This window comes from Furipterus horrens, unplaced genomic scaffold, assembly GCF_987537825.1.
Source record: "Furipterus horrens unplaced genomic scaffold, mFurHor1.1.pri manual_scaffold_1, whole genome shotgun sequence".
In the NCBI taxonomy this organism is placed as follows: Eukaryota; Metazoa; Chordata; class Mammalia; order Chiroptera; family Furipteridae; genus Furipterus; species Furipterus horrens.
In genome coordinates, this window is record NW_028327171.1 from 168,641,371 (window position 1) to 168,666,506 (window position 25,136).

The 25,136-nt window shown below is 37.7% G+C and overlaps 1 protein-coding gene across 1 annotated transcript in view; it reads right to left on the reverse strand.

Annotated features, from left to right (window-relative positions):
• The window catches only part of OLA1 (Obg like ATPase 1), a 185,824-nt gene that overhangs the window by 63,041 nt on the left and 97,647 nt on the right, over positions 1-25,136 (reverse strand). Inside the window, exon 5 of the mRNA XM_090267937.1 lies at positions 17,705-17,880. Within this exon, the coding sequence (XP_090124063.1) occupies positions 17,705-17,880 (176 nt within the window). The remainder of the gene's footprint in view (positions 1-17,704; positions 17,881-25,136) is intronic.

Genomic DNA, 25,136 nt, shown 5'->3' on the forward strand with positions numbered 1-25,136 from the left:
TTTAACAAAAATGCTGCTTAGTAAGAGTCAGAAAGGAAGGAAAAAAAGAAAATGATCACACACACAATCCTCTTAATGAATTATCTGGCATACCTGGCAAAATGCAAAAAGATCGAGCAGCTATGAAACAGGAGCATGAGGCCAGAAAGAGGCCAGAGTCATGTTAGAAAAACTGAATAAAATGTCAATAGAGCTGACAAACTAAGAAAAGATTTTTAAGGAAATCAAAATCAAAGAAGGTAAGTGGAAATCCAAATTGGAGATTCAACTAAGGCAGAAGATAATTAGTGGTTTGGAGGTCAAATTTGAGAAGGGGTCATAATGAAATACAACACATCCAGTGTAACATTCATAGGTTACCTTCAGCTTGATGAAGTCGTCGTCGGCAGCCGTCCGTCTCGAGAGACGATGGTGTAGCTTCTTAAGAGTCTATCTGCACCGCCGAGAATGGCTGTGCAGTCCGACTCGGGAGTGACACGGTATCTGTCTCCTCCCGTGTTGAATCGACATCTTGCGATGTCGCTGGAGTGTCCTCTCCAGTGAAGCTTGATGAAGTATCACAGAATAAACAATTGCCTGTAACTACAACCCTAATAACATACAGAATATTATTAGCAATGTAGTCACCATGTTCCACTCCTCCCTAGAGATAATCATTGTCCTGGCTTCTTTGTATCACAAATTAACCCATTATTGGAATTTATAGAAATAGAACCATACAGTAGCATTATTTTGTGTCCAGCTTCATTGTTCAACATTGTGAAATTCATCCATGTTGTTAGATATAGCAGTAGTTTGTTTTTTCTTTGCCATGTAATATTCCACTATAGGAATATTCCACAATTTATTTACATATTCTACTGTTGATGGACACTTAGGTTGTTTCTGCTTTAACGCTATTTTTGCTATTAAAACTATTATGAATAAAGCCGCTATAAAGTTCTTATACATGCATTTTGGTAAGTTTACACATGTATTTCTCTTGAGTATATGCCTAAGATTAGAACTGCCATGCATTTACTCAAACTTAGTGTATATTCCTAATCAGTTTTAAAAAGAGGAGGTTCTAATAATTCATACCCCCATCAACACTGCCTAAGAATTTCACTTACTTCTAATTCTTTCCAACACTTGATATCACCAGTCTTTTTAATTTATGGTGTGTGGTATCTCACTGTAGTCTGAATTTATACTTCCCTAATGATTAATGAGGCATTTTCTTTTTCATGAAATAGTTGTTCAAGTCTTTTGCCCATCCAGTTTTTAAATCTCTTCCTTTATGATTACTGCTTTTTGTGTGCTATTAAAAAATACATCTGCTCTTTTTTTTAAAGATTGTATTTATTTTTAGAGAGAGGTGAAGGGAGAGAGAAAGAGAGGGAGTGGAACATCAATGTGTGGTTGCCTCTCACACACCCCCAACTCAGGCATGGACACTGACTGGGAATCGAACCAGCAACCCTTTGGTTCACAGGCTGGTGCTCAATCCACTGAGCCACATCAGTCAGGGCAAAATACTTATCTATTCTAAGGTCATGAACATGTTCTATATTATATTATAGATGTTTTATTTTATAAGAGTTTCACTTTTTAATCTATGTAAACTTTACTTTTTGTGTATAATGTGAGGTGATTATATCTTTTTAGGGAGCTGGGGAAGTAGTGATCTTATTTTCCAAGTTGTCCCTTCTACTACTTTTAAGACCCTTCCTCAGCTCTGGGGATGGGGTGGTTACAACTCACATTCCTTGTCCTTCAGAATTTGGCACTAGCTGTTTGCCTTTGACTCCCTGACCTCCAGAGCCCGGGTCATATCTTACTGTCCCATGTGTGGGCCTCACTGCCAAAGTTGGACCTGAGGAGTATGGTATTCAGGAAGATGCTTTTTTAAAAAACATTATAAAAGCTATCTTTATGTATTTGATGGAAATAAGCTAGTTTGATAGGGTAAGTTGTGTATATGAGAAAGAAGTGATCATTGGTGATCAAAACAACTTTGTAAATAGAATAAAAACCACTATCTTGAATATTTTAAAAGAGTAAACTTTGTGATATATGAATTTATCTCAATAAAGTCACTTAAAAGCAACGAAGGATGAAAAAAAGAAGGCATGACTAACAGTGCAAGGTTTCTGAAAAGTTAGGAAATTATAATATCCAAAGAATTGGAATAACTAGCCACAGCTAAAAGGAGTGAATAAGTAGGCCTCAAATTTGGCTAGTGGAAAACAAAGAATTCCTGTCTAATGGCTTTTATTTTGATCTCTGAAGTAGGAGGCAAGGTGATGTGCTGAGGACAGGGGTGGATGAAAGTAGGGAGTGGGCATATAAAAGAGGTTTGAGGAAGTAGAGGAGCACGTGCAGCAGGTAGTAGGAAGGTAAATAGAAGGTTGGATATAGCTGGTGGTCCTCTTAAGGTGTATAGTAATGAGTTTATGGGGATATTAACATCCTATTTTTCTATTTTCTCCATCTGTTTAGTTGGCTAAAAGCAAAGGGCAAGTGGATAGGTGGGAATATCCAGAAAGTATGCATATGCGCCATAACATCAGTTCTTTTGAGTTCATTCCCCTTAGGATGTGTATAAACTGATGGATCTAAAGTAGTCTGGCCTCAGATGAGCCTAATCCTCATGACCTTTGCCCCAAATACAATACATTCTTTTGTGTTATCCTAGAAGTCTTAAACAGTTTTGCACTTCCTAAATACCACCCTCAAATAACAGGAAGCATTGAGGATAGGCTTATGCTCATAACATATTGTCGGCAGCCGACCGTCTCGAGAGACGATGGTGTAGCTTCTTAAGAGTCTATCTGCACCTCCGAGAATGGTTGTGCAGTCCGACTCGGGAGTGACACGGTATCTGTCTCCTCCCGTGTTGAATCGACATCTTGCGATGACGCTGGAGTGTCCTCTCCAGTGAAGCTGAAGCTACAGAGCCTGGGCAGGGTGATATGGAGGGTCTGCTGTTGCCCATGCAGCAGACCCCCCCTCTCTTCGCAGCTGAAGGGTCCAAGGGAAAGACGGAGTCAATACAGCTTGGTTTCAGGTGCGCCGCAGGAGTTGCCGGTGTTGACTACAACGTCAAACCGCCTTAGGGACTCCGGCTCCGGATTTTCTGTCGGGGTTTACTCCCTTAGCCTTTCCCCTGAAGAGGTATGCCACAAGGCAGCGGAGGTTTTTTGGAGTCAGAGTTTTCCTTCTCATAACATATTACACAGTATGTTAAACACATTATCCAACATGGTGCTTTACTCCCAGTACTTTCCTAAAGGAATCTGACTCAGTCCAAACAGTCTCCTGGCCAGAACTGGTGGGCACTTGACTTATGAAGGTGTCTCATAAACAAATAAAGCAAAAAAGAAAAAAAAAATGCCAAAATGGGAATAAACTGAGGCAATTAGATACTTGCTCTAGAAAATGGAATTAAAAGATACCAAGACAATAGAATTGGAGACTTAAACTGTAAGGATATACTGAAAGAGCTCAAGATAGAGTAAATTACATGATGTGATAAATAAGCCAATTGTAAGTAAGCAGAAATTATGAAAAAGCAGAAATCAGGAACAAAAGCAATACATAAAATAGCAGATGAAGTCTAGTGGCAGCAGAAAAAAAAGTAAGTAGAATTCTAGTGAAGTAGATATGAAGAACATATGAGTTAACACGAATGGGAGACACATACGCTATCCTGGGATGATTTACACTTCAACTCCAAAGGTCTGGCCACACTACACTTCCTGCTCTTGAATATTTTTGGATTTCATTTCCCTTCTTGCCTTATGTTTTAAAAATAAAAATCTACTTCTTGACATAGCTTGAGTCTCTTTTCCTTATAACATAAAAACAAAGCAAACAACAGCAACAACAAAAACCCAGTAACTTGGGAGAGCCAAGATAGTGGCAGAGTAGGTGGAAGCTACACTTATCTCCTCCTCCCAGGACCAAACTCAAATTATAACTAAATTAGAGCACAATCATCCTCCATAACCAAAGACTAGCTGGAGAGAAGACTTATAACCAAGGATTTAGAAAGGACACCATATTAAGACTGGTAGAAAGGGCAGAGATCCAAAAAGGGGTGGCCCCAGTCCTACAGGCAGCGACTGAGGTGCCAGAGGGAGATCTCAGCTGTGGGGGATGACCCTGAGAAGTGTGGCTCCCCAGCCCAGAGCACCAGAGCCAGGAAGAGGTGCCCACATAACATCTACCTATAAAAAGCAGCAGGGTCTCTGTCTGATAAAAAGAAACAAGAGTCTGCTAGAGACACAGGCACCTCTTAAAGGGCCAATTCATAAAATTTAGTTCACAGCCACTCACCCTGGGCCACTCACCTAGGGATAGTCTGGGGTTTATGGCTCTGGGGAGAGAGCTGAAGGGATAGCTGCCAGGATTCCTGTGCTGAGTCATTCTCCCATATTACAGACACCATCCTTCTTGGATGGAACACTCACCTCCATATGACTTCAGCCTGGGGTAAAGCAAGGGCCCCACCCTCTGAACTTCCTCTTGTCCCACTCTGTGGAGCTTATGCCCTGCTGAGAAGTCAGCTGCCTCAACCAGGGTGTAAAGGTCTGGACAGACTTGGGGGTATCAGTGACTGAACTGTGGGGCTTTGGCAGGGGGCCCATTACCCCACTTTCCTGTGAACCTGACTGGCCTCTGCCCCCCTGTTAGAAATAAGGATATAGTGACTCCCAAACCAGCAAAAAGTCATTAGCAAAAAAAGGGCAAATGTAATTAGAGGATCTCTGAAAAGGGAGCTGACAGCACTGGCATATCTACAAACCACAGAAGGGGCATTTAGATAACCGTGTTAGATTGTAACTCCGGAGTAACCAGTAATGGAGAAACGGGGAAGAAGGAGAGGGGAGGGGGAGCTAATTGTGTTAGGGCAGGAAAGCTAATCGCTCTCACTTTAGGGCAAGGAAGATAATCACTTTAGGGTGGCAATTTTAGGGTGGAGAAGAAATCACTTTAGGGTGGCAATTTTAGGGTGGAAAAGATAATCACTTTAGGGTGGCAATTTCAGGGTGGGGAAGCTAAGACTATAAAACCAGTTTCCTTTGTCTACTTGGTGCGCACATTCTCCTGGCTGTGAGGGTGCACCCAGCTCTGCAGACTCGTGAATAAAGGCCTCACTTTACTGCTCAAGTCCTGTGTCCCGGTTTTTATTGTGAGCGTTTCTCACACCCCCAAGGGCGATCTGCTAGAACCACCCTTCAGGCTTCAAGCCGGGCTCTGGCTTCTGCAACCCCACCTGCCTGACTCCTACTGGCTCAACCCTACTGAGGTCAGGACAAAATCCAAAACAGACTGCAGTGTGTGAGACTAGAGTGGGGGACATACCCTCCACATTCCCCAAAGCCTGACGGGCACCTCCCCCTCACTGGAAATCCACTAGCCCCATCATTCCAACTCCTGGCTGCCCCACATGTTGAGCTCCATCCCCATCCAGCAAAATCTGGGACTGAGCTGTGTGGCTCTAAAACAGAGGCCATTTTCCCCTCATATGACCAAACAGAACAGAGCCCTTCCCTCACATGGCCAAATCTTGGTCTATTTGGGCCTGATAAACTCTGCTGGCCTCACCATGATAATTCTTTGAGACCTGCCACAACACAAAGGTTTGTGAGCACCCAGATGGTGGCAGCTAGACTTGGTATTCTTGGGGACATTTGCTGAGTGGCCTCAGACCCAGCAATGACACAGAGTTTGAGCCTGTATCAATATGGTAAACACAATTTGCCCCTACCTGGTGACTCACTGTGAACCTACCTCATGCAACTTGAGTTCGTCCAGAAGTTCTTTTAATGACTGAGCCTAACAGGCAACTGGGATGCAGCTGGCAGGCAGGGGCAGGTGGAGGTGGATCTCAGGTGTCTTGGAACTTTTGCTGACCTACCCTGGGCCCAGTGTTAGTAAAAGCTGGCCTTGGAGTGCAGTTTGGACCTTCCAGTGCACCAGCAGAGGCAGCCACAAACTGTGGGTTCCTTTGTAGCTCCAAACAGGTTGCCCAGGGCCAGTTACAGGCAGCACCGGACATTGGTCTAGACTAGCATTCCTCCCAGGAGGCCCAGAACCAATACACCCAGTGGCCAGCTTCAGACAAGATCAGAGCAAGAACCAATAAGCTTCACCAGCAGCATATTCAAAGGGAAATCTCAGCCAGCACCAAACCCAAATGAGGTGAATTCTACTTTGTGTGGTCAACACCTTGCACAGCAGCTCACACTGGATGGGGTTGAGCCATACAGTCAGCCAGACTGAGGATCAATCCCACACATGAACAAGCCAATATCAATCCCTCAATTACAGCAGGAGAGCCCACACAACCCACACAAAGGATATTCCTGGAGTACACAGCTCAGGTGATTAAGGAGACTGCACCACTGGACCACACAGGACACCTACTACAAAGGACATCCCACCAATATTGGGAGTCATAGCAGATATATCTAATACACAGAAACAAACACAAAGAGGCAGCCAAAATGGGGAGACAGAGAAACAGGCCACAAATGAAAAAATAGGAGAAATCTCCAGAAAAAGAGCTAAATGAAATGGAGGCAAGCAATTTATAGATACACAGTTCAAAGAAATGATTAGGGACTTGAGGTCAAGATGTCAGCATAGGGAAACACAGCTTGCCTTCTTGCACAACAACATCTAAATTACAACTAAATTATAAAACAACCATCACTCAGAACCATCAAAAACTGAGTTGAATAGAAGTGTGACAACTACGGAATTAAAGGAATCACATCCATCCAGAATGGTAGGAGGGGCAGAAACATAGAATAGGTGGTACCACATCCATGTGTGGTGGACAAAGATTTGGGGGGGATATCTTGGGAGTGAGGAGTCCCAGCCCCACACCAGGCTTTCTAGCCCAGGGTTCCAGTGCCAGGAAGATAAGACCGCATAACCTCTAGCTGCAAAAAAAGAGTGGGGATTGAGTCAGTGGAAGAAACTTCTGGAGCCCCAAGCAGTTCCTCTTAAAGAACCCACATATGGATGAACTCAGACTCACTCCCTCACTGCCCTAACCTGGAAATCCCATGAGACTCCGTGGCACCCAAATAACCAGCCCACCCAAGTTGTTAACACAGACTTTTCCATATGAATGGCTGGTCTTCGTTCATGCTTTACAACTTCCTACATCTTATCAGGCAAGCAACAGCCAACCTCAGTAAGCCCTCAGCCTCCCCTCAGTATCTCTTACTAAGTGGCCCCGGCCTGGCACTAGCAGCAGCCAGCCTAGATTCCCAGTTTGGCTTCACCTGGGAATCTCCAAGCCCAGCACAAGTAGCAGCCATCTCATTACTTTACAGCCCAAGCAGGGTGGCCCCAGGCAAAAAAGAAAGGTGGGGGCTGACCTTGGCCTGCACCACCAGGGAAACCACAGAACTTGCATTCCCAAGTTGACAGCTACAGACCACGTCAGAGACCCACCACACTTCCCCTGCATAGCTGGTCCTCCATGGAGGGCAGTGGTCAGTGGTTACAGCCAGTGCTTGCAGCTGACTGGCCTGGGTAAATCCCTCCCATCGACCTGCCAACAGCAATTAAGGCTCAGCTACAAGAGGAGGGTATACTCAGCCTACATAAAGGGTGCATCTTGAGTACCCAGTGTGGGCTGTGCCACTGGACCCTACAGGACACCTACTACATTAGGCCATGCTACCAAGTCAGGGAGTATTAGGTAGCAGCTCTAACTAATACATAGAAACAAACACATGGAAGCTGCCAAAATGAGAGGACAAAGAAGCATGGCCCAAATGAAAGAAAAGTTCAAAACTCCTGAAAAAGAATTAAGTAAAATGGAGATAAGCAATCTATCAGATGCAGAGTTCAAAACACTGGTTATAAGGACACTCAAGGAATTTAGTGGGGACCACAACAGCATAAAAAAAGATCCAATCAGAAACAAAGAATACACTAATTGAAATAAAGCACAATTTACAGGGAAACAAGAGTAGAGTGGATGAAGACAAGAATCAAATCAATGATTTGGAACATAAGGAAGGAAAAACAACCAATCAGAACAAGAAGAAGAAAAAGGAATTCAAAAAATGAGGACAGGGTAAGCAGCCTCTGGGACAACTTCAACATTTGCATCATAGCTGTGCCGGAAGGAGAAGAGAAAAAAACAAGATATTGGAAATCTATTTGAAAAAATGATGAAAAAAACAAAAACTTCCCTAATGGGGGTAGGAAATAGACATGGAAGTCCAGGAAGCACAGAGTCCCAAACAAGATGGATGCCAAGAGGTCCACTCCCAGACATATCATAATTAAAATGCCACAGGTTAAAGATAAAGAGAGAATCTTAAAAGCAGCAAGAGAAGAGCAGTTAGTTACAGGGGAATTTCCCATAAGCCTGTGGCTGATTTCTCAAAAGAAACTTTGCAGGCTAAGAAGGGATTGGCAAGAAATATTCAAAGTCATGAAAAGTAGGGGCCTACAGCCAACATTGCTCTACCTGGCAAAGGTATCATTTAGAATAAAAGGGCAGATACAGAGCTTCCCAGACAGGAAAAAACTAAAGTAGTTCATCATCACCAGACCATTACTCTATGAAGTGTTAAAGGGAGTTATTTAAGAAAAAGAAGATCAAAACTATGAACAATAAAATGGCAGTAAACACATATATATCAATAATTGAATTTAAAAAACAAACTAAACAAACAAGAACAGAGAATACAATCATGGATATAGAGAGGGTTTTGATGGTTTCCAGATGGGAGGGGCATTTGGGGCATGAGTGAAGAGGTGAGGGCATTGAGAAGTAGAAATAGGTAGTTACAGAATAGCCATGGGGATGTAAAGTACAGTGTAGGACATGGAGTAGCCAAAGAACTAATATGCATGACCTATAGACATGAACAATACTGTGGGGATTGCCTGAGAGAGTGGGGGTGGGGGGCGCTGGGTGGAGGGGAACAAAGGGGTAAGAATTGGGACAACTGTAATAGTATAATCAATAAAATATAATTTTTTTAAAAAGTAATGGTTATAAGGATGCTCAAAAGAATAAAAAAGGGCATAGAAACCATAAAAACGTAGTCAGAGATTAAGAATACTGTATCTGAAATGAATAATACACTGGAAGGAATAAACAATAGATTGGATGAAGCAGAGGGCAGAATCAGTGATTTGGAAGACAATGTAGAAAGAAAACCCAATCATAGCAGCAAAAAGAAATCAAATCTTAAAAAACTAGGATATTTTAAGGAACCTTTGGAACAACATAAAGCATAACAACATGTATATCATAGGGGTACCCGAAAGAGAAAATCAGGAAGAGACTGAGAACCTACTTAAAGAAATAATGAACAAATATTCCCTAACCTGGTGAAGGAAAAAGACAGATAAGTCCAGAAGCACAGAGAGTCCCAAACAAGCCCACACAAAGACACATCATAATTAAAACGGCAAAGATTAAAGACAAAGAGAGAATCTTCGAAGCCACAAGAGACAGTTACCTACAAGGTAACTCCCATAAGACTGTCTTCTGATTTCTCAATAGAAACATTTTCAGTCAGAGGGGACTGCCATGAAATATTCAAAATGAGAAAAAGCAAGGACCTACAACCAAGGCCAATTTACCTAGCAAGGGTACCATTTAAAACTGAAAGAGAAATAAAAAGCTTCCCAGACAAGAAAACACTAAAGGAGTTTGTTACCACCAAACCAGTCTTATAAGAAAATGTTAAAGGGCTTTCTAGAAGAAGAAGAAGAAGAAGTGTGGGTAGGAGGAGGGGGTAATACAGAGGAACACAGTAAAAAATAAAATGACAAATGCATACCTATCAATAATCATTTTACATGTAAATGGCTTAAATGCTTCAATCAAAAGACATAGAGTATCTAATGGATAAGAAAATATGACCCATATATATGCTGTCCACAAAAGACCCACCTCAGAATGAAAAATACACACAGACTAAAAGGGATGAAAAATTTTTTTAAAAGCTGGGGTAGCAATACTTATGCCTCACAAAATAAGACTTTAAAACAAAGGCTCTTGTAAAAGACAAAGAAAGACACTATATAATAATAAAGGGAGCAATACAACAAGAGGATATAACCCTTTTAAACATTTATGCACCCTACAGAGGAGCTCCTAAATATGTAAAGCAAATCTTGATGGACATAAAGGGAGATTCACAGTAATACATTCATAGTTGGGATTTTAACACCCCATTGACATTCATGGATAGATATTCTGGACAGAAAATCAACAAGGAAACAGTGACCTTAAATGACACACTACAACAGATAGATTTAATTTATATCTTCAGAAAATTCCAAAGCATCAGAATATATATTCTTTTCAAGTGTATATGGAACATTTTTTAGGATAGACCACATTAGGATTCAAAACAAGTCTCAATAATTTAAGAAGATTCAAATCATATCAAGCACCTTCTTTGACTGTAATGGTATAAAACTAGATATTGATCACAAGAAAAAAAAAACTGAAAAACACACAAAGACACGGAGACTAAAAAACATGTTACTAAACAATGAATGGGTTAACAACGAGATCAAGGAAAAAATCAAGATAACTTGAAACAAATGAAAATGAGAACATAACAACCCCAAATCTATGGAACACAGAGAAAGTAGTACTAAGAGGAAAATCCATAGCCTGTATCTCAAGAAACAAACAAGCAAAACCTCAAATAAACAATAACTTTATACTTAAAGGAAAATAAAAACACAAGAAATAAAGTGCTAAATAAGTAGAAGGAAGGAAATAATAAAGATCAGAGCAGAAATAAATGAAATAAATCTTAAAAAAGGATTAAAAAAAAAATCAATGAATCCAAGAGCTGGTTCTTTGAAAAGATAAAACAAGATCAGCAAACCTATAACCAGATTTGTCTAGAAAAAAAGAGAGGACCTAAATAAATAAAATCAGAAATGTAAGAGAAGTAACAACTGATACCAAAAAAGTACAAAGCATTTTAAGTAAATATTATGAATAACTATATGCCAACAAATTGGACAATCTGAAAGAAACGGATAAATTCCTAGAAACATACAATCTTACAGAAGTGAATCAGGAAGAAATCAGAGAAACTGAATAGACAGATTACAACTAGTAAAAGTGAAGCAGTAATCAAAATACTCCCAACAAACAAGAGTTCTGAACAGGATGGCTTCACAGGTGGATTTTACCAAACATTCAAAGAACTAACACCTATCCTCAAACTACTCCAAAAAAATGTAAGAGGAAGAAAGACTCCAGAGTTCATTTTATGAGGCCAGCATTATCCTAATTCCAAACCAGATATAGTCACTGCGAAGAAAGATTATAGGCCAATATCCCTAATGAACATAGATGCTAAAATCCTCAACAAAATAGTATTATCAAACTGGATCCAGCAATACATATGTGGAATCTAATGAACAAAATTCACTTAGCAAAACAGAGACAGGTTCATAGACAAGAGAGCAGGTTGACAGCTGTCAGAGGTGTAGGGTTGGAGGACTGACGGGGGGGTGGTAGTGGAGGGATTGAGCAAGAAAGAAAAAAGGAGGAAAAACTCATTAACGCAGACAACAGTGTGTTGATATGTGGGTAGGGAGGTGTCGGGGGATATGGAGGAGGGCATGACAGGATAAATAATGGTAAAAGGAGACTTGACTTGGGGTGGTGAACACACAATACAGCAGCGGTTCTCAACATGTGGGTCACGATGCCTTTGGGGATCGAACGACCCTTTCACAGGGGTCGCCTAAGACCATTAGAAAACACATATATAATTACATATTGTTTTTGTGATTAATCACTATGCTTTAATTATGTTCAACTTGTAACAATGAAAATACATCCTGCATATCAGATATTTACATTACGATTCAAAACAGTAGCAAAATTACAGTTATGAAGTAGCAACAAAAATAATTTTATGGTTGGGGGTCACCACAACATGAGGAACTGTATTAAAGGGTCACAGCATTAGGAAGGTTGAGAATCACTGCAATATGTGCTGTAGACTTGTGTGCCTGAAAACTGTTTAATTTTGTTAACTAGTGTTATCCCAATAAATTCAATAAAAAAAAATACAATAACTTTTCTGAGATTAGATGATTCATTATTTATCTTTAGCAGATCATACCTATTTGTTCACACACTGTATTATCAAATAAATGAAATATTTCCTGTTTCTCCTAAAACCTTAAAGAAAATAAAGATTTGCTTAAAGTAACCACTATAAACTGGAAAGCAAAATATCTTATGCAGTGTTATGATGACAACTAGATTAATCCTGATCAATTATGCTTACACTCTCATGCTTCTCATGTTCAAGAAAAAGGAGACACCCTGCCCTGGCTGGTGTGGCTCAGTGGATTGAGTGCCAGCCCACGAACTAAAGGGTTCTCAGTTAAATTTCCAGTCAGGACACATGCCAGTTCAGGGCATGCAAGAGGCAACCACACATTGATGTTCCTCTCCCTCTCTTTCTCTCTCCCTTCTCCTCTCTCTAAAAAATAAATAAAATCTTGAAAAAGAAAAAGGAGACACTACTTCAATCCTTTTCATTGATCTAAGAGCATCACTGTCAAAAATTCCTCATTTATGCTAAGAATTATTATGATAACAATTTCTCCAGGACCCATGAAGTAGTCCCATCTTCCACAATTTGACTCCCACACTGGTATTACCACATCAAATTAAGCAACTTATCATTTTTATTTTGAAAATTTTATAACCCATTCCTAGCTCAAATAATGAACTATAATAATTTCTAATCACATTCCTGGTGCATGCATTTTTAAATGGTCTGTTGCATTTAATAAATAGTTTTAACTTTGGGGTTCATTTTCCCAAGTTTACTTTTATAAAGGAGTAAAATCATAGTAGAAAAGCATTTAAGGAGAAAGCATTCATAACTCTAATCCTCTAAACCACTATTACCACTTAGGATTTCCTTCTAGATGATTTTCAATAATTTCTTCAAAAGTGCTATAACCACAATGTACATGTGGTTATACACAATGTACAACAATGTTCATAACCATATTATTCATAATAGCCAAAATGTAGAAATAACCCAAATGTCCATAAAATGTGGTATGTACATATACCATTCAGCCTTAAAAAAAAAATGAAATTTTGATACATGTTAAAACATGGACAAATTTTGAAAACATTATGCTAAATGAAATAAGCCAGATACAAAATAAGACAAAAACTGTGATTCCACTTTATGAGGTTCCTAGAATAAGGAAGTGCACAGGCAAAAATATAGAATAGGGATTACTAGGACTGGATGGAGGAGGAAATGGGGAGTTGTTATTTAAAGGATACAAAGTTTCAGTTTGGAAATGAACAGTGGTGATGATTACAAAACGCTGTGAATGTACTTAATTCCACTAAATTGTACACTTGAAAAGGTTAAAGTGATAAATTTCCTTATTATGTATAGTCTGCCACAATAAAAATATTTCTTTAAAAGTAGAAAATTTCTGCTTTAGGCTATGTCTTAAATGATGAGTTAAGAAACAGGGATGAAGGAGCAGCAAACGGGTAGAGTTTACTAGATAAATGAACCCAAGTGAAACCAAAATGGTTAGCTCACGGTCAGCACGGTCAGCGGAGTTGAGAAAATGTAAGCCAGGGAAGGCTGAATTTGTGAGCCATGGACTCTATTTATAGGCAGTATTTCATTTGAAGATGGTGAGTGTTTTAATAAAGTGAGTAACATAATTAAGTCTGCATTTTATATTTGTGGAAAACGAGCAAAAATGGAGGTAAAGAAATAAGTTAAACTGCAAAAATAAATTAAGCATAAATGAGGCCCAAACTAAAGAAGTTATGAAAATGAGGAAGGAACAGATACAGAGAATATTCAAGAGAATTATGGTTTTTATAGTACGTACACTTTTGATTTTTATTGAAAAACATATTACATATTCAAATATTTTACTGACTTTTTAAAAATAATTTATTTGTGTTTATTTATTTATTTTTAGAGAGAGGGGAAAGGAGAAAGAGAGGGAGAGAAACATCACTGTGTGGTTGCCTCTCACTCGCGCCCCCAACTGGGGACCTGACGTGCAACCTAGTCATGTGCCCTGACTGGGAATCAAATCAGCGACACTTGGCTCGCAGGCCGACACTCAATCCACTGAGCCACAGCAGCCAGGTCTGACTTTTTTAAGTTATGTAAAAATCAACTTTAAAGGCTGCTGTAAAAGAATGAGAAGAAATCTGCTAATAGCTATATGTTTGGGGGGACCCTAATTATTAACTCAGAGATATTGAAAACAAAACTCATTAATTACAATTTCTGGTTGCCTTCTTAAGTTTTTTCATTAAATAACTTAATTCTATGAATATTTTTTAAGTATGATGATTGCCAAATAATTGAACAATACAAAATAAATTGTTCCTTAAAGACTTCTACCTTCATTTTCCAAATAATGTCTTTCCATATGAAATGTATACACACTTAAAGAGATTTAAAATCAAACTTGATCTTAAGCCTTGGTTAAGTGTTATGGCTTGAACTGCTGTCCTTCAAAGAGATATAGTAAAGCCCTAAATCCCAGTAGTCATAGAGTATGGCCTTATCTGGGAAAAGGTTAAGATGAGGCTATACTGCAGTAGGGAAGCCCTTAATCCAATTATGACTGGTGTCCTTACAGTAGGGAAATGTGGACAAGACAGAGGGAAGTTGGCCATGAAAAGATGGAGGCAGAGACTGGAGTTATACTGCCAGGCACCAAGGAACACCTGGGTTACCAGAAGCTGAAGAGCCAAGAAAAGACTCCTAGAGGCTTCAGAGAGAGTATAGTAGGTCCCTACCAACACACTGATGTCAGACTTCTAGCATCCAGAACAGTGAAAGAATACATTTCTATTGTTCTAAGCCATCCAGTTTGTGATACTTGTTATGGCGGCCCTAGGAAACTAATACACTTGGCTAATTAATACCAATAGGTAATGTTTACACCACTTTTGCCTTCTTTAGTGTCCCAGTTTTATCAGTGACAGCAAGAACCACTATAAAAGGTATCTTTATGTCAGAATTTATCAAACTTACTCCTAGGAAAGATTCTAATTTACCATTAAAAAGTTGGTTCGTGCCCTGGTGGGGTGGCTTGGTTAGTTGGAGCATCATCCTGTGCACCAAAAAGGTTGTGGGTCTGAACCCTGGTCAGGGCATATAGCTAGGTTGCAGGTTCAATCCCTGGTGGGGGCATGTACGGGAGGCAACTGATCTATGTTTCTCTCTCACATCAGTTTCTCTCTCTCTGAAATCAGTGAACATATCCTCGGGTGAGAATTTTTTTTTTAAGTCTAAAACTAAAAGAAAAATGTTGGTTCATGTTTTATGATAGGCTATACCTAATCCATGTTTGTCTAGCTTATTCACACTAAAATACAATGACATCCAAATCTAAAAAATGAAAACTTCATGGAAAGAGAGGCTTGATTTTTGAATTTCTAAAAGATTATGCAGTAAATAAATATGCATTTAAATGAATATTAATGAAGAATCAAGTAAATACCTATTGAACAAAATTATCTACCTATTTTAAAAATAATTTTCAGGGAGCTATCTTTTTTATAGCTCAGGATCTAGATCCAATTAAAGTCCTGATTCTGTTAGCCTTGACTACAAATATAAACTGAAGAAGCCAGTCACATTTTATACCTTTACACTAATTGTTAGAGACTATAAGAAAAAAATTTTTTAAGGAACTCCCCTACAAGAACTAGTTGATATAATCACAGAGGTGTGTCCTCTTTGTATTGGGAAAACTAAAGGTAAATCAGAAGCAAGAAAAAATATAAAACCCCACAATTAAACTTGGGATCTTAAAAAACAACCAAAAATAAAAAGGATGATTAGGATGAAAAAATTAAATGCATGGTGGGTGAACACACACGTAGCAGAGCCTACTGGTGCCTGCCCATATCCCCTTTGTCCTCACAGGTCCAGTGGATGCTGACGGCTTCTTATTGTTAGCATCTGCAACTCTTCTTAAGCGCTGTGCTCAGACCACATACACATCAGGTGCCAAGGGAGTTAACACTCCTAAGGGCAGCCCATGACCAATGACCGATAAAAATTAGTTGAATTAGGAGAAAAACTACAAGACACTTTCTACATGATTTTCCAGAGGTCCCTAGCAGTACTGAACCCCAGATGCTCAGGGTTTCCACCTGCTCATTTACATAGTTTGTATGGGTTTCCTTCCTGATCTTAATTCTCCACTCCCTGACTGTACTTCCTGAGATAGCTCCCAAGGAAACACCTGCACTCTAATCCTTGCTTCTGAGGAAAAACAACCTAAGACCTAAACCTAAGTTTAGATTAAATGGCTAAGTGTCTCATATATGGTTCAAAATGGCAGTCTTGAGAAAACTCATAAGGAGTTTCTTCTTAATTTTTATTTATAAATTACAATGCCTATACAATTTTTCAGGTTAATGATGATGCAATGGATCCTAAAGCCTATGACTTATCATGTATCCATCTCTTCCAGCTTCACATCTCTTACGATACTCCTTTTGGACTTGCTCCAGACTATCAAGAAAATCAGCACCACAACACAGGCCTCTGTGTTCCAAGACCAAGCACTTTGACTATAATTTATTAATAGTGTACTTAAGTTTAAATGTTAATTCTATAGTTGATTTCCTCCTTAATAGTGTATAGCTCCCCAGTCAACTGTGAGTTTTCCAAAATTATTAAAAATAAATAAGGGCCCTGGTGTGGTTCAGTTGGTTGGGCATTGTCCTGCAAAGCGAAGGGTCACTGGTTCAATTCCCAGTGAGGGCACATGTCTAGGTTGCTGGTTTGGTCCCTGGTTGGGATGCATGTAAAGGTAAGCAATCAATGTTTCTCTCTCACATCGATGTTTCTCTCCCTCTCTTTCTCACTCCCTTTCCCTCTAAAAATAAATAAATAACATCTTTTTAACATAAATAAGAAAGGAAGGGGGATGGAGAGAGGGAGGAAGGAAGGGAAGGAAAAGATAACCAGTTTCCAAAAATGAGAAAATGAAAAGTTAAAAAGAAAGAAACTCCTTCCTGTGACCGAGAAGCATAAAAGTAAGGGAACGTTTATGAAAGATGCTGATGAACGAGAAAATGTATAATTAAGGCACTGCCTTTTAATGTAAAAGACAATCTGATCATATTTAAACTAAAAGCTTCAAAATTCATTTGAAACATTTGTTACAATACTGCTAGTAATTATTCATTACAATGTGATAGAAAACACACTTAAATATTAAAGACAATGACATATTCACTGCATAAAAGGTTGAAATTATCTGTCTACTTTAATAGTGCATCTCCTATGGAAGATCATTCCTTATATAAATCACTTCTTCAAACCCACAAACTCATTTTTGCAATCATTTTTCTAAATCCAGTAAGTTTTTCACCATAAAAGTACACTTCTCTAATACTAAAACTTGAAGATATACATAGTAACCACATAAATGCTCAATATTACAGCTAAATAGGGCTTAAGAACACCAAAAGCCTGTCACCATGACGCTTTGTTGCCAAAATAACATTTCTCAATAATTTTTAAACAAACAAAAAATAAGATCCTTGGATTCTAAAATTTTATAACAATGTTAGATATTTTATGTGTTTTATTTTAAAATTTTAATCAAGAAAAGTGAACTTAAGTATCTATAGAAGCTATAAAGTTTTACTTACATATTCAGGCTTTAGTTTTTTATCTCCTCCTCTCACAGCCACTTTTTCTAGTTTATCTATAATGGGTCCAATCATTTCCTCATCTTTAAGCTGAAGCTCTTCATGTATTATTTCTATGTCTCGAATAGGATCTACACTTCCTTCAACATGGGTGATATCATCATCTTCAAAAGCACCTAAAATGAATTAAAAGGAAGCAATTCAATAAAAATAATAGTCCAGAAGGTCATTATTAAAGATCTTTATAAGGTTAACAATTATACAAATCATTCTGAATTCTTGCTAGTAGGACAGAATTTTTTTCCCTCTTCAGTAATATTTAGGGCACTAGCAACAAAACAGTAATTCAAAAGACTCAACATTTCAAAAACTGATTGGAATAAATAAAATTATGATCTTTACATTAAAAAAATTATGCTCCAGGACTACTGGTGTTTTCAGGTTTGGTACTTTAAGATACTGAATTCCAGGCATGAGAGCCTGAAGTTCTAAACACTATTAAAGGTTTCCAAGGGAAACCAGATTTGGAGGAGGGGGCGCGAAATCATCAGGCAGACCTCTTCCTTGCTTCAATCTACTTTATCACTGTGGTTCTGACGGTGATTAGATAATGAACCACTCAGACACACAATTTACACAGCAGCTAATTTCATCGGCCTGATTTGAGGGTATGGTTTTTAGGGGGCTATCAAAGAAGCAGATGAAGGTGCATTTGTCATATATGAGTGACAACCATTCACACTATCTGAACAAAATGGTGCTGGCCCTTATTAGAAACACATACTATTATCACATATTTAAAGTGCAGTTGAAGCCATAATTTCAAATTGCCAACTGGAAACATAAGGGTAAAACAACCAGATATTACTGAATCATGTGTACTGACTTTATGCCCTTTTGAAGACATAATGTGGCAACATAATTCAACTGGGATTTACTCAAATTACCAGATAAGGAACAGTATCACAAAAATAAACAAATTCTAAGAAATATTATAAACAGAAAGCAGTGATATACTTACAAACAATAAACGCATTTATAAACAAATTACTAATTAATTTAATTAAAATTACCAATTAGATTATGCTCCCAAAATGAGATGTTTTCAAACATAAAGTATCAATTATTTTAGGTACTCTATAGCTCATTCTTACATACCAAAACCCAACATATTCATTACAGGTTACAAAAAGTTTTCAAATATAATTTTCCAAAATTAAAAATAATTAAGCTGTTTGTATCTTAATGTGGAATTATTCATTAATAATAATAAAGCATAAGTATATTACTGCAATTAAAGCATAAATATTTAAAACAAAACTTAAGTATTCTTGGCATACAACTGATGTTTTATTACACAGTGCCAAATTCATGTAACAAAATTAGCAAGAAATGAGAAAGTACATTACATCTTACTAAAAAACATGTAAGACAAATTGATTTAGGTAAATTTTTTTATTATATTAAAAATTGAAAGGAGGCTCCCTTGAAGGACATTATATATTTCTTGTCATGATTTGAGACATTTTACACAAATGGCACAACAAAATAGGAAAATAAATATAAAAGTTTGCTTCCTGGCAGTCTGAGCAACAATGGAAACATGGTCAGTTCATTTATAGAAATAACTTTTTCTGACACACAGAATGAAAAATATCCTAGTGCCTACATAGGGGCCAATGAGTAACTACTATGGTGATGTCCTCAACAACATCCCTACAGTAAATGAATCAGCAGGTTTTAAATGGCAATTTCTTAATGACAACCCTCAATTTTAACCAAGTGAGTAATAGAAACAATAACTGCAATTCTTCTGGAAGCAAAGAAAATAAAGGTCTCTGATAATCTGAACTAATCCAAATAGAAAAACTAGAATAAAAGGAAGTGGGCGGAATCACTTATCTATCTTACAATCTCCAAATTATTCCCTAGATTGCACCTTGCCTGGAGTCTGCCAAGGATTAGGCTAGGAAAGAAGTTATGACTGGATCATCACTCATCCATTCTCCCTACTCTAAGAATAAAAACCCAAACCATAGACCCTATACACTCTGGATTACATTGTTGTTCCTATGCCTGGAAATTTAGTATCATTATTATTATATTTGTTTATATGTGAGATGGTAACATACTAATAAGAACTTAAATTCACCTTGATAATAGATATTACCAAAAATTAAGATTAAAAATTAAGTAAAGCGAACAGTAAAGTTATCCTTTAAAACTTAATACTTTCTTATGAAATAAGGCATGAAACAGTATAAAACTAAACTTAGAAAACGTGATGATCATTTGGGCAACTTCCCATTTCTTACAACTAAAAAAAAAAAAAAGAGATAATTTCCAAAGACATGCTCCTGGGTCACTAACCATATTCTTTACCATATTCTTTTACATTATAGCATTCCTTCACATCTTAGCTTTTATAGTATAAGATTTAGCGATTAAGAAAAAGGACTTTAAAGTTAGACAGGCTTACTGGTCATAAAATCTTAGCCAAATCACTGAACTTCTACGGATGTCCTTTTCACATTTTTAAAATAAAGATGTTTCTACCTCTAAGCAAATAGATATAATAAATCAGATAATATATGTAAAGTGTTAAGGAGAGAGCCCAACACACAGAATTCTTTCAAGTAACTGAGACATATACTAATTTTTAAAAGATGCAGTAATTAATAATTTAGAAGAAATTCCATAGTAATACACTCAAACATTAAATTTGAGTAATATCTTTTCATGTTACCCAATTCTTTAGAACAGGTTAAACTTTGTGAGTTTATAGTGTTTCCCCCCACCCCCATTAATTCTTACTAGTTTACTAGAACATTTTACCCTAGGCCATGGCCAAAGTTATTTCAATTTCACACTAAAACAATGATCATTTTGTGATTATTATATATTTGTGATTATTACCACAATTCTCCTTTGAGGAAAACACTGTATTGGTAAGGATGACTTTAGTCATCTTGATGACTACACTATACCACAATGAGTTGCTTGGTGAGAAAGCTGTTTCCATTTCAATTCTATGTCAGCCCTCCTATGAAAAAGAAAATCTCAGTTTGATGCTGGTAGTCTTTAACAACTAACATTTATAAATTTATATTTTAAACAACAAAGCAGGCCTTAGCCCCTATGCTTCTAAAGACTAAAAACTTTAATAAACATGTAGTTCTCATTGAATTTACTTTTATTATCTTCAATTTTGGCAAGCAATACTAATTTTCCACTTACATTAGAGGCAAAGTTTTCTGTTTAAATAAATTTAGTCAAAAATCTAAGGTCATATTTTTTGGTAAAATCAAGAAATGCTGGACTTCCAGTCAAGATGGAGGCATAGGTAAACATGCTTCAACTCCTCATGCAACTACAGAAAGAAATACAACTAGAACCATCAGAAAATTCGGTGGTATGGAAGTCCAACAATCTAGGATTTAATGAAGTCACATTCATCCCGACAGGTAAGAGAAGCAGACACAGATATGAGTGGAGAAGCATGGAGGTATAGTGTGGCACAAAGAGGTTGGGTGGCAGAATGGGCAGTCCCATGTTCATGTGTGGTGGTTAAAAATCGGGAGGATACCTTGGGAGCAAGCAATCCCAGTCCCAGGCCAGACCACAAGCCCAGGGTTCCAGCGCCAGGAAGATAAATACCCATAACTTCTAGCTATAAAAACCAGTGAGGGTTGGGGTGGCAGAATAAACTGTAGGATTTTCTGCATAAAGGGCCCACACAGACTTAAAACATATGGAGACCCACCCCCTCTGCAGTTCAGCATCAGGACAACAACTAGAAGGGTGAGAGTCACACAGTCCAACTGCCAGGCAAACCTCCAGAAAGTCAGGCAGTGGCACTGTCCCCTCTCCAAACCCTCCCAACACACAGAGCCACAAAGCAGTGAAGCAGGTAGCTTCATCCTGCCAAATACCTAGGGCTCTACCTCACACAATTTACAGTTGCCTTTTCTACAACAGGACACACTACTAAGACACAGAGTCAAAACAGCTCTACCTAACACACAGAAACAAACACAGGGAGGCTGCCAAATTGAAGAGACAAAGAAACATGGCCCATATGAAAGAATAGAACAAAACCCCAGGAAAAGAACTAAACAAAATGGAGATAACCATCCTATCACATGCAGAGTTCAAAACACTGGTGATCAGGATGCTCAAGGAACTCACTGAGTATGGCAACAAAATTAAAAAGACCCAGGAAGAAATGAAGGTTACACTAAGAGAAATAATGAAAAATCTACAGGGAACCAACAGTGAAGGGGATGAAGCCAGGATGCAAATCAACAGTCTAGGACATAAGGAAGAAATAAGCATGCAACCAGACAGTAAGAAGAAAAAAGAAGTCAAAATAATGAGGCTAGTATAAACAAGGTGCCTCTAGGACATCTCCAAATATGCCAACACCTGAATTATAGGGATGCCAGAAGGAGAAGAGGATGAGCAAAAAATGGAAAACTTACTTGAAAAAATAATGAAAGAAAACTTTGCTAATTAGGTGAAGGAAATAGACATACAAGTCCAGGAAGCACACAGTTCCCAAACAAGTTGGACCCAAAAAGGAACACACCAAGACACATCATAATTAAAATGCCAAAGGTTAAAGGTAAAGAGAAAATCTTAAAAGTAGCAAGAAAAAATCAGAGTTACCTACAAAGGAGTTCTCATAAGATTAGCAGCTGATTTCTCAAAAGAAACTTTGCAAGCAAGAAGGGACTGGCAAGAAGCATTCAAAGTCATGAAAAGCAAGGACCTACACCCTAGATTACTCTATCCAACAAAGGTATCATTTAGAATGGAAAAGCAGATGAAGTGCTTCCCAGACATGGTAAAGCTAAAGGAGTGCATCATCACTAAGTCCTTATTATAAGAAATGTTAAAAGGACTCATTTAAGAAAAAGAAGAAAATCCAAACTATGAACATTAAAATGGCAACAAATTCACAACTATCAGCAATCAAATCTAAAACAAACAAACAAAAACAAACAAACAAAAAAACCCTAAGCAAATACACAGAACAGGAACAAAATCATAGATATGAAGGTCATTTGGAGGGTTATCAGCTGGGAGGGGGAAGGGAGAGAATCTGGGAAAAGGTGCAGGGATTAAGAATCATAATTGGTAGGTACAAAATTGATAGGGGGATGTTAAAAATAGTACAGGAAATGGAGAAGCCAAAGAACTTATATATGCACGACCCATGGACATGAACTAAGGGGGGTGGGATTGCTGGAGGGAAGGAAGGTACTGGGCAGAGGGGGGCAAAGGGGGAAAAATTGGGACAACTATAATAGCATAATCAATAAAATACATTTAAAAAAAGAAATGATGAAAATATTACTGTTCATTTGGGTAGTGGGGATGTTATCTGCTTTTTAAAAACTTTTTGTACTATTCTTCATAAAATTGGGTTATATGATAGAGCTAGTGTGTACTCGGGGCTGGGGAGGAGAGTGCATTAATGTGTATTACCTTAGCTAAGATAGTCAGAGAGGCTTCTCTGAGATGACATTGGAGCTGACACCAGAATGGCCAGAATATGGCAGTAATGTAAAGTCTCAGGAAAAAGGGTTCTAAGAAGTATAATATTCTAAAACAGGAACAATGTTGAAATGTGGCTGAATCACAGCAGAGGGTAGTAAATAAAAGTTTAAGTTGTAGAAGTAAGCAGTTCACATATGTTGTAAGACATGTGAGTTTGGATTTTGTTCTAGCTGTACTGGGGAGCCACTGATTTAAAAGCTTTAAATAAAAGGGAGGCTGGGTAATAAGATTCATAATTTAGAGGCCACTTTGGCTACTTTAAAAAGAATAGACCCTAAGGAAGGGACAAGAGTGATGGCAGAAAAACTAAGGAATGGTTGTAGTGGTGCAGATGAAAGATGACTAGATGAGTGGTAACTTGATATAAAAATGTAGTTGTAGAGAAAATTAGACATGTTTATACTGCGATGGCCTAGATGTAGGAAGAAAGGTCATGACTGGAGATATAAAAGTAGGAGTTATCAGATGTATTTAAAGGTCTGGATCACATCATGTGAGACAGCACCCCAACACTTAAGATATTTGATAGGGAAGGAAGCGTTGGCAAAAGAGTTAGAAAGTATGACAAAGCCAGAGAAAAGGCAGGAATATGCTCTTATGGGAGTAAGGGAAGAAAATGTTTCAAGAAGCAAGAAGTATTCAACTTGTTTAGAGAAACACTTTAATAGTTACATCCCTTTTTACTACTGTTGATTTCCTCCATATATTAGAGATGAGACTACTGTGACTCAAGGACATAAACAGGGACCTATTCTCTTATTTTGTATAAGTCAAGAGTACAAAAGAGCTGAATTTTAGCATTTCTAACATCATTCAGGTTTTGATTATTCCTCTTATCTATACTCTAAGTGGATTGATAAGGTAAAAACTTTGTAAGATTTCTCATAATCTTTGAAAGAGACTTTATCAATCAAGAAGAAATCATAGCCACTTTTGAAGTCTTACATCCAGGTAAGCTGGCTTAAATAAACAGACACAAAATTTGCCATTGGTCAACCACACAGGGAAACATCAACACTATATGTGTCACCGATATCAAAAGCAGTAAAATCAAATCACATATAAGGCTCCAAGGTAGTTCTATGCCAAAAAACAGTGGAGTAATGCCTTCACTGTTCTAAGGAAAGAAATTGTGACTGAAGAATTTTATATCCAGTCAAACTCTTTTTCATTGTCAGGAACAGAAATCAATGGCAAACAGAATATATTAAGTTCAGAATCTAACATATAAGACTAAACAACTACAGAAATTATGTTAATAGAATAGAACATAAGTACTGTATTATGAACTATTAAAATTTAGGAATAATAATAATATAAAAACTCAAAGTTAGGGAAAGGTAAAATAAAAACTTAAGTGTGCTCATTTCAGAGTAAGAAATCAACAGATGCCATACAAAGAGGAAACATGTAATTAAAAAAATAATTTATCCTACCTTTTAGTATTTTCAGGATTCTATAGCAGAATCATTTAAAAATATTTTCAGCCACCCACATGTACCTGCTCTCTCTACTTCTTTACTTCCCATTTAAATTTAACACACTGCAGTTTAGTTAATTCTCTTCTCTTAATCCTCTATTACACACTCATTAACAGAATGTCTAGACCAGAACTCCTGAGTGGCTCCAGTGTACTTTGAGGTAATAGAGAAAATAAGCCAAAAAATATTTCTAGTTATTGAATAGTTTCTATTATAAAGTTTATTCACTAAGTGAATAAATGCAAAATGTCAATGCTTATGCTAAACTTTTGACTTTTAAAATTTGTGTACCCCCTTCACTGAAAGTTAGTCAGAATATGAATAGTTGACTTGGTGAGACACATTTGACTATCCATATGTACAGGAGACTCTGCATGGTATTTATTTCT